This window comes from Accipiter gentilis, chromosome 9, assembly GCF_929443795.1.
Source record: "Accipiter gentilis chromosome 9, bAccGen1.1, whole genome shotgun sequence".
NCBI classification, from domain to species: Eukaryota; Metazoa; Chordata; class Aves; order Accipitriformes; family Accipitridae; genus Astur; species Astur gentilis.
In genome coordinates, this window is record NC_064888.1 from 24,965,727 (window position 1) to 24,976,737 (window position 11,011).

General features: G+C 41.8%; 1 protein-coding gene across 1 annotated transcript; it reads right to left on the bottom strand.

The window, feature by feature from the left end:
• Positions 1–1,715: 1,715 nt before the first annotated feature.
• Positions 1,716–10,550, bottom strand: ANKRD1 (ankyrin repeat domain 1). Its single transcript, XM_049809621.1, has 9 exons — positions 10,312–10,550; positions 8,540–8,719; positions 6,571–6,708; positions 6,373–6,480; positions 5,623–5,721; positions 4,387–4,485; positions 4,144–4,242; positions 3,881–3,979; positions 1,716–2,610 (listed from the first exon to the last, which is right to left on the bottom strand). Exons 1-9 carry the CDS (start codon positions 10,336–10,338, stop codon positions 2,500–2,502), a joined length of 960 nt encoding a protein of 319 aa, XP_049665578.1. The 5' UTR covers positions 10,339–10,550; the 3' UTR covers positions 1,716–2,499.
• Between the last annotated feature and the right edge of the window lie 461 nt (positions 10,551–11,011).

The window sequence follows — 11,011 nt, forward strand, 5'->3', positions numbered from 1 at the left end:
GCAAAGTGGAAGTTGTAGCATGTAAAATATTGCAGAAATCTTGCAGTGGGTCATCTCTGAGCTCTTAGTAACTGGACTGAGCAGAGTAGATGAAGTTCTCAGTAGACTAACAGTTCTATATAATGTTGGTCTAAGTCACAACAGCTTTTGCTTCATGCAACAAATAATGAAATACTTTTGCTTTGTGTTATTATCTTACTTGTTGACTTTGTGATTTGAGTCTTTTATTATAGGTATGTAATATTATAGGTACATTAGGATGTAAAATATATTTTTTTATATATATACACACACAGAGTAGTTTGTCATTTATGGACTTACCTCCAAAACGATTCTCTAACCAGAGAAGCAGCAAAATGTGTTTGTCTGATGCAATTTTCTGAATGACATATTATCTTGCCTTGGCCAGAGAATAACCTACCTTGAGTGTGACAGAAGTTGTTTGGTAACTAGCTTACGGAAAGAGGCTTTTGTCTCTAGATGCTAGAGATCCTTCTTGCTACTTGTTTGACTTGATTTAAAAAATTTACAGTCTGTATCTTTGCCCTTTACATAGATGCAGTGTTTCAGGAACTGATTGAAAAGTTTCTTCTCCCCCAGTTTCCTGAAGCACATTGTTCTGGCCACTTCGGTGCCTGAACAATTGAACTGCTTCTCAGTTAGGATGATAAACAAACCGAATTAGCCAGCACTCATGTAATTTCTGTTTCCTGCAAAGCATGCTCCCAATGTCCGGGTAATTGTGCAGAAACAAGTAGTGAAGTAGTGGCTTGCAGGGGCGGTGAGCAGAGGTGTGCTGTAATTTTTATGGAGAAGAGTGTGTTCACAAATAAAGCCTACAGCTGGCAAGGTGACATGTGTGAGTTACGGTCCTTGTGTAAGAAAAGTCTCATCTGTCTGAGGCTGTTGGCCTTAAGTCTAGGATAGCTGGCTGCAGACAGAATAGGTGTTTCTCCCGCATGCTCCTCTGTGGGGTATCTGTAAATTCACTTAGTCTCCAAAATTGGCACTCCAGTAACAACTATTCATCACTGCCCTCTCCTGACCCCACCTCATTGCCCTGGACATTGCCTTGGCCAGACTGTAAAGCCTGCTGGCTAGAAGCCAACTGACATGGGTTGTTGAAGGTGTGTGGGAGCCTGTGGTGTATTTTGTTGGGAGGCCATGCCATAGGGCATTAGAATTTTAACTGAATGCAACATGTAATGTCCCAATGAAACTGGACATTGATGCCCCTGCTAGCGGCACTGTTAAGTTTGTTCTGTTTCTGCTAAAGCAAAGGGAAAGGTGCCCGCCTTTCCTAGCAGGACTCTGCCTCTCCCTTGGCTTGGGTAACTGAAGATGTCTCATGTGGTCCACATAGTAAGTACTGACTTGCTGAGAAACTGAGATTTTAAATCAAACTCAGTAATAAAACTGTAACTTTGTTTTCCTAGCTACTCAAGTACTGTGTTTCTGCTTTTGTATATGTGTCTCCATTTAACAAAATAATTAAGAGATGGCATTTATCTAACAGTGGCAGGGAGGTAGCTCAAGGACTGGCTGCTCTAGGCAGCTGAGACTTCTTTTTTCTGAGTTTTTAAGAATTTTGCAAGACCAAGGTGTGAACTTTCTTTAAAGAAAGAGACAGAATTACCCTGTGCATGCTCACCCCTCCATAGCCCACTCCAGCAAATAAAAAGAACCACTCTTTATTTAATCTGAAATAGGTCAGTACAAAATGTACAGAAAAAGCAGTACAAATTTACAAATATACATGATCTGTTTTTGCATTCTTTAATCATCAGACTTTGTAGTAGTCTAGCTTAAAAAAAAAAAAAATCACATTCCTGATACTGCCTCCTTTCACCTTCATAACATTGCACCTGAATCCCACAGTCCAAACAATTACGTGATGGTTGGAGCTCTGTCCTCGAGCTCTTTATCAACCATGATTGACAAACCCTGTGCAAACCCTGTTATTCAACTGCTTCTTTAAATCCACTTGGCACCTCAGTACACATTCTTCGATTGCACTTCCACATATCACCACTCATTTAACATATTATTTTAATAGTGAGAATTTGGCAGAGGCAAGGCAATGGTTGCAAGTATTCGCTATTTAGAGCTATTGGAAGGCCTGAGGGAAGTTGCTAATGTAGTTGAAAATACTGCCATCTAAGACAAAAGGATTTATGTTGCTGGCAAAGATTGCATTAGAAGGTAAAGCTCTATAAAAAAAAGCTAAAATAATACTGAGAATCATTAAAAATTACTTTTAAAATAAATAAATAATAAATAGTAATAAATAAAGCCATTTTAGAACCAGTGGAATTGTAACACTTAACTGCCTTTTAAAATAATTTCTTTGTATGTTCATTTTGCAGTTTTCAATGAAGGTGCCTCAAATAATCCAGTACCATAAATATTTTCAATAAAAATACTATGTTCAGGGCTATTTTCCTCCAGGTTCATATGAAGCATTTAAACGCAGCAAAGAGAGCAGTCTGGTTTCTCTCTTCATAACTTGCCTAGATGGACGCTCTTATAGGAATTGTCTTTCAGGCTGCTGAATATCTCTTTGGTGCCGTTCTGCCACTGAAGAACAAGATCCATAGGGGTTTTCCCTTGCTGGTTAAAAAAGCAGAGGAAGCAAGATTTAACTTCAGCTAGTGATTACTGAGTCCTTTGTTCTTCCCTAAATATTTGTACAGTGCATCTACCTGATGTGAGACCCTTCTGCACGCAAAGGGTCCGACTTACTCTTGCCTCCCTGAGATCAGAGTCCTTTTGCTCTACAGATCTAGTCCCAGTCCTGGTCAGACTCATGATGAAATTTCCCTGACTTTCAGTGAGTCTAAGCCATAGTAGCAAATACTGTGACTAGCAGAGCATGCAGGTGTTTCTTTTGATCTAGTTTAAGCTGATTAGAAATACATTTAGATGAAACCTCAGTAAGACACTCTTCTGTTTAACTGAGAATTCAGATAAGAGTTTGTACTCGTTTAATTAGGTTACGAACCACATCTAAATTAAGTAGGAGCAACTTTTGTGTGCAGACAAAGCCTGAGAGAGCAAGTCTTTGGCCTTCGGGGCTGTACCTTTCATCGTTTTCATACTCCGATGAAGGATAATGCCAGGAGTGGCCCTGCTTTGGAGAGTGTGGGCAGAGAATAGGGGGTGCAAAGTTCCGCAGTGACTGGTTTCTTCCTTGCCCCCTGAAGTTTTGATTTATTGCCAATCAAAAAAATTGACTGGCAGTGGTATAACCCACAGTCCATCCCACTGCTGCTTGGTTTGGGAGAAAGGGTCTGTGATGTGCTGTATCTTAACAAGTCATCACAGAGCTCCAGCAATGCATCTGCTGCTGCTGTTGTAGTGGCTGTGAGCAAACAGGCAGGTGTGGGGCTTCTTAAATTGAAGCTCTGCTGAGCCACGGGGATTTGTTGCCCAACGGTCAGGTTCACAGCCAGTCATCCAGATATAGTGCTTGGGCTCACCATCAGCTGTGGGCTTAGCAGACAGGAGATTTCTCTGACAAGCTAAGATCTTTGTTGTCTCAGTGGAGGTTGAAGCCCAGGAGTTGTGCAGAGAGCAAGTGTCTGTGCGTTATATCTTTTCAACATATGGTATGTGTAATTAAAATAAATCATAGAAAGATGTTGTTTTAAGTTGAAGCTGATGGGTTCTGGTTTTAGAAGAAGTACTGGTTTTTCCTCTTCTCCCTGACCTCACCCAGGTTATACTTTCCCTGTGTCAGCTCTGCTTTAATTAACTGTGAAGTGATCTAATTAAGTCTGTTCACCATGGTCGCTCTCGGCCTTGAAACCTATGAAATGGCTCTGAAGGGAAACTTATTCTAAAGCGTTTTGAATTACTGCATTTTTTTGCTGTTACTTACACAGTTCTTTATAGTTAGATCTGCTCCATACAGAATTAGAAGCCTGATCATTTTGTAGCGGTTCAGCCTCACAGCGTCATGCATTGGTGTGTCTCCTTCCTAGAGGCACAAGACATGGCCCACAGTGTCAGTCCTGCCGGTCCAGCACCATGATCCAGCCCCAACTGCGTAGCTGGGGTTTTTACAGGCATGTGGAACTACTGAGGCAGGCAGTAGCTTGATGCTACCTGATAGCTGACAGGTAAGAAGTTGTCGGTACTTACTCTGTCTCTGGCATTGAGATCTGCTTCACAGGCGATGAGGTGCTCCCCGCAGTCATACTGACCCGTTCTCACAGCCACGTGCAAAGGGGTGCTGAGCAGCTGAGAGGTGGGAGGAGAAAGCAGTCAGTGGCATGGAACAGGTAAAGAACACTTCAAGAATGGCTGCCAAAAATTATCTACTTGGAGTAAGGGTCAGCTTTTCATCTCCAATGTAAAAAGCTGCAGAGTCCCAGAAACACATACCTTGTCTCTTGCATTTCTGTTTATCCCTTTGTCCAGTAAGAATTTTAGAACATCCAGGTTCCCCCCCCGGCATGCCCAGTGCAGGGCTGTAGATTCAAGCTGCAGCAGGAAAAAACAAATGGAAACTAATTTAATTCATCATTATATTAAAAAAAAAAAACAACACCAAAACCAAAAAAACCAAAACATTTTGATCAAATTTCTAAATTAATCCAAAAATAGTTTTCATGCAAATTAACCTAGTGCACTTCACTGTGATCACTGAGTTGTTGCTAGTAACAGCTTTTCTTATTTTGCCCTAATTTCTTCAGTTCTGTGAGTTTCTCACTCTTCACACTTGCTGCATATTGCTCTTAAAGACAGAGACCTTGGCAACGCTGCCTTGAGAGAGGATGTGTTTTGTCTATTCTGTGAGCTTAGAAGTTATCTTTAGCCAGGTATGTGGCTGGTATATGTTAGTTAATGTTTTTTATTTGATGCCTTTTGGGTTCTAAAATGCATAGAAAATAAAATGAAGCTCAAGGGAAAGAACAGTTCTCCTTTTTAGAAAAAAACCGACCAAACTTATGCAGGTCCACAAAGTGAATTAGAACCCTTTTCCTCTACAAGATTCTGTTTCTCTGCCCTCAGGTGTGCTGGGACGGGTGGAATGGCCCTTGAAGGTCTCGCTCTGCCTGTTGTTCCTCCTGTTCCTTACACTCCGGGCGCTGCTGGGTTAAGCGAGGAGGAGCAAGGCTGGCCCGGTCCAACTGTTTAGCAAAGGGAGGAAGAGCTCAGAGAGGAGAAGCAAAAAAACAGCTGCAGAAGCTGTTGATACTCAGCTACCCTTGTGGCTGGCGTTCTGGAAGAGCAGGGGTCTCTCTGGAGTGCAGCCTTGAAATCCTGGTGGAGAAGAATGTACGCGTTGCACTGAGCACTGGATACATGCGTGGGACAGTGGTATCTCCACCACCTGCTAGCAGGCTGAAGTGGTAGCCTGACCTCAGCTCTCTTACCCTAAGTTAGGCTTTGTTGTTTGTGGCAGTCTACTGTTCCTCTGCTTCCTGTGTTTTCCAGCGACCATTTTGGCAAAGGGAGGCAAACACCCCCTCCTGAAACCTCTTCTCAACAGCGTTATTTTAAGGATAAACTTGCAGGCCTTTTAATGCTCCTCTTCTATATGAAGCACTTCTGTAAGTGCATCTCTTGGCACTTATAAAACAGTTTTTTGAAAGAAGTGTGAGTTGATGTGCATACCATGTCTTTCTGTTCAAGCTGGGCTCCAGCTTCCACCAACTTTTTCACCGCCTCTAGATGTCCTTCAGAGCATGCCCTGTGCAATGCAGTGCGTTTGTACTGGCAATTAAAATGGTGCAAAGTCAGATATTAAATATGGCACAGAGATATCTTTAAATCTTTTCTCCCCTCCTCCCTAGCATGATGGCAAATACATACTTCATGCTGATTCATTTTCAAGAGCTAATACTTTTGAGACCTGAAATCTGCTAAATTTTAATAGCATCCTGATAGCTGAGAGCTGCCTACCCAGCATTTTAAAGGGTGTGAGAAATATCTGCAGTATGGCATTCAAATTTAAAACGATGCCTGTTGAGTTCCCCCATCCAACATGCTACACTGTGTTTTTCAAATGCAGCTTATGCATTATGGAGTATGAGGGCAGGCAGCATCACTTTTTTTGTCGTTCTGGAGACAAATTTCTTGTCTCTTCATCTGTAGCAATCGAAGATCACCAGTTACAGAAAATCAGGGTTTACTGGGCACCAACAGCTTTCTTTTAAATATAAAGATTCTTTTGAGGTAATATTACTTCAAAGGGTCCCAGTGGCCCCTCTATCATTACAAAACTTCCGGCATTTATTTACTTCCCCCCACCCTTTTTTTCTCCTCATAAATGTAGAAGCTACAAAACCTAGTGGTAAAAGTTATTTTTGCACTGCAATAACCTCTCTTCTGTAGTAGGCTTAGCAGTAAGAAGGAAAATTGTACCTCATCACAGATGTTTGGATCCCCTTTGTCTGACAGGTATTTTTCAATTACTGGAATCTTATTCTCCAGTGCAGCTCTAAAGAATGTGGGTATATCCACTGATCCTGTCTGATGGAAAGAAATATACAGGGCATAAATGTGTGTGGCACAAAACCCCATCAATGCTTTCCCAGAAGAAGGTACTTTGAAATAACTTACAATAACTTCTGGTTCAGGTTCCTTTAAAATGGGCACTTTCACTTTCTTGCATTTTTTCTTCTTCTTCAGCTGAATAATTTTTTCAAGATCCTCCAAGTTTTCAAGTTTTGTCCTCTCCTCTAATTTCTTCTTCTTCAGCTGAAATAAATGAGGGAAGCCAGCAAGCTGAGCCGAGTGTGACTACCTATCCCTTTCAGAGTGGCAGGACAGTGTGTGATACTATTCAGCTGAATTCAGTTAAGACTGGATGAACTTTGAAATAAGTTGTCTGGTTTTTTTGCAGCTAGGGCTAATTGACCATTAGAGTAAGTTACTAAGTGTGTGAGAAACTGTGTCATCTATAGTTTTTCATACACCATTGGACCTCCTCCTAAATGCTGCTTTAGCCATATGTTGTGGGCTTAAATAGTATGAATTTAGGCCAGGAGTCAAAGCAACACTGCAGTCCTTTCTGGCCCAACAGTTTAAGAAATCTCATGTGCAGCTTATGAGAGCTGGGAAGCCCCTGCAGTTTTAGCTGACTTCCACCAAGCGTTTTTTCTTCAACCACTTTAATGATGCGGCCCCTGATTTATTGTAACTTAATCCTCTTTGATGAAAAATATACCCTTAGAGTGAAGAGCAAGGTTTATACCATTCTTAGCATTTCAGTCAGCAAGTGTTACATTTTGGTAAGCTACAAAGAATGTCCTTGGTATCCTTGGAGGGGCAGTTCAATAAATGTGTAAGACTTCTTCAAGCCTGCTTGTAAAAAGCATCCCTGCATGAAGCCAGCGTGGGGCACTGCTGGGGCTGTGCTGGGGCACATCAAGGGCAAACGTGTTGCCTGAACTAAGATCCCAGGTACCATGAGGTGTCCTTGACTTCAGGAGGGGGATTCACAAACAAGGGGGAACTCAGGGGGAATACAGATGACAAATTCTGTCCCATGGTATCATTAAGGGTAAATACATTGGTGAGACCCTGTCATATGGTACACATTTTTTTCAACTGAATCCTTATTCCACTTATTTCCACCTCTTCTTTTTATTCTTCTCTGCATTTAGGGTTTGATCTGCAGAACATTGACTTAATGAAAAATGATTATGTTTGCTGAGTGGATTGTGGATCAACTGGAAACCCAAAAAGTTCTTAGGACCCTGTTTTGGAGGAACTCAAAAAAACTCTGTAGCAAGTAACGATCTCTGTTGAAGGTGAAGGTCAGTAGTGTTTATTTTAATATTTCTGAGGCTCACTTTCCCACCCTTCTTTTTTCAGAACAGAGTCTTATGTCCCCAGCTAGTTAGACTCTTTCATTCCCAAATCACTTAAAATTTTTAGGCCAGTGGGTTGCTTATTCACCAAAGAATTTAAGAAGTTACAGCTACTGTATTTGGGAGGAAAAAAGCATCAGTTCTTAGGGATATAGGGAGAATTGTCATGCTCCAGGAATATAAAATGGTAGTTTTCTGTAGACCAGTATCACTTTCATTTGTAATTGTTTTTCCTAAATGTGCTAGTAAGCATAATGCAGTGTTTTCATAGAAAAGAACTTTTTCATGGTAGATAAGGCTTCTGGCTTCAGAAATGCACTCATATCTACCTTGGATTAGTTATTTTTGGTGGCAGTCATTAGGTGTGCAAGCTGAAGGTGTCTTACTGGCTATGATTGCTCCCCCCGTTTACTGACAGCTAGCAACAGAGGACTCTGGGCAGGAGGGAGCCCCCAGGGTTTCAGTCAAACGTTATAGGGGGAGTTTGGGGTTATGCTTCACAGTGTTACTGCCTGCATCCATAGGCTACAGGATTCAGCAGATCTCCATGGCCTTCAATGGACTTTAGACCAACCTCCTTTCGTGGTGATCTCCCAAGGGTGTATCTAGCTCATCATGCATGTATTTCTAACTGAGAAAGAGGCAAAACTTCAAGGGCTGCAACAGAGAGCGCACACAGGGTAATAAAAAGCCAAGCACAAAACCCAAGAGCCTACCTCTGCTTCTATTTTTTTCTCCTTCTCATAAGCCAGATCACCTCGGGTCAGTGAGTGTTCAGAGACTGTCTTTAGGTCCTCCTGCTTCTCTAATCTTACAGCAGCTTCATACTCTCCATTTTTGAAGTCCTCAGGGAGGAAGCTGCCAGTGTCTTTATCATCGGCTTTCTTCCCAGTCACCTGTAAAAACAAACGTGATATAATACAAGCAGCGGTTTCATGGATTACCTAGGGGCTAACTGCATGTCATTCCTGTCCTTCTCTAGGAGTGTGTGACAGAGTGCAGACCTCATTCAGCCTGTGCCTGGATTAACTGTGTACATGAATGGCTAGAGCAGTCTTGCTCGCAGGCAGACCTCCCACATCCATGCAGGCACTCCCCCTTGGCATCTTCAGGACCTGGATCAAGATCCATGAGGCCAGCTCACAGTCTAACTCCCTGCCTGGCTGGGGCCGAGGTACTGCTGTATTGACAAAAGCCAGGGAGTTGGAAAGAGCATCCTTTTTGTTCAGGGTTTTCTTGTTTGCTCACTCACCAGCATGTCAGACTCATCAGAAGTCTGTAAAAGGCTGTGGTGGAAAAAAGCTACCCCGATTAGCCACCACCACCCTGCAAGTGTTGAGCAGGGGAACTGAGCAGGTAGAGTGGGGGCAGAGGCTTTCTCCCTTGGGACCTTACAGTTTTATTGAAACCCATCCAGTGCAGTTAAATTGGGTTGCTGAGTAATTTCAAGGCTCTTTTACCCATCACTGTCAGTACCAAATATCCCATTTATAGCACTCGGCACAATAGCGGAAGGTAGTTCCCACCCAGAAGCTATGTGATGCTGTGCAGCAGCACAGCTTTCAATAACTTTCAGAAATATTTCTGAAGCTCAATTAAGTATGTACAAAGAGATAACTTGTTAAACTTAGTAGAAACTGTTGTGTGTTTTGAAAGTGTTTCAGTAAATTCATGTGGCCTAGACTGCCTTCCCATTCAATCACCTCAAAAAATTGTGGTTTTGTAGATAGAGTTTAACACTTGAGAAACTGTCAGGGCCTTGCCAAAGAATTTAAGACAGCATTATCTAGTTAGGCTGTATGGCAGTTGCACCTTAACATAGCCATCTGGCAAAAAAAGCAGTTTCTGCATTATCTTCCAGTGTTTTACTGGATCATTCCTGTTTTCCAGTTTATTGATCAAATCAGGCATTCTTAGTCTGAACCCTGCAGTGGAATGTCCCATTACTTGTGGTCTGGTTTAGACATTACTTTTCAAAGGCTTGTTATACCGTGAACAGCAGTGGGTTTAGGAACTATTAGTTTATTATTAAAAAATAATACTATTACTAAACTCTTTGTTTAGTATTAGAAAATACTTTAGTTTCCCTGCATTGATACCTCCTCCCAATCCCTTACTAGATTGGAATTACTCACTGTGATCATTAACTTAGTAGCTTCTAAATAAATAAAAACTGAAATCAAGGTCAAATGAAAATACATAGCTAAATTTTGGTCAGTTTCTTCTTCCTGGTGAACTATGTTCTGATGCAAAATCCAAACAGCTATGTAGTTTATCAGTGGTGAGCTCCCTTCCCAAGGAAAAGTTAAAGTGAGAATATAATGGGGTAACATACAGTATGTACAGGGTTTGAACCCATAGCACAGCAGTGCTGGTAACCTGCTAAATCACTTCAAGGATCCACAAAGGTTGTTTTCTCTCTCTGCCTAATATAATGACAGTCTAGAAAGAAAAGTGATTATGAATTATGAAAGAAGGTTGTACCTACCAGCTCTTCTACTTTCATCATCATCATATTTGCTGGTGTTTGAAGGCTGTAAGGCTGAAACTCCCAAATGCTCAGGCCAGCTCTGCAGGGACCGCCACGCTAGCTTTGCTTATATATCTTTGGGAGAACTGTGCCTGGATGAGATAATCTTCCAACCTGGGAATCCAAGTATGCCCCTTGGGCTTGCCAGCTGAGAGGTAGGCTCGCGCTAATTCCAGACATGTTAACAAGCCAGATCTGGTGTCGAGGCAGGGAGGGGGGCGTCAGTTAGGCGAGGAAGGGTGAGCCTCACAGTCTAACCACACCGAGTATGTGAATCGGAATGAAATGTGAGCTCATCATTCCTTTGGCAATGACTGCACGGCTCAGCAATGTGAATCATTCTGTGTTCCCAGTGCCCACTAGGACAGCTGTCTGTTGATATAGCACTATAACTTCATCTTCTTTTTTTTTTTTTTAATTTGTTTTTAAACTGACATTCAGATAACTGTAAGACACTAGATAGGGTAAGTGGCTTATGTACGATACTTGTAGTAATATCTTTCTAATAAATGGATTATGACCCCTTAAGTCTCGGAAAACCATTCTTTTCATTGCTATTTATTCCTAGATGATGAACAGTTTTAGGGGAAAGGATTTTTCTCATCATGATGGCAGTCTTCTATATTTGTTGGAGGAATTCTCTGAAGGGATTGCTAAA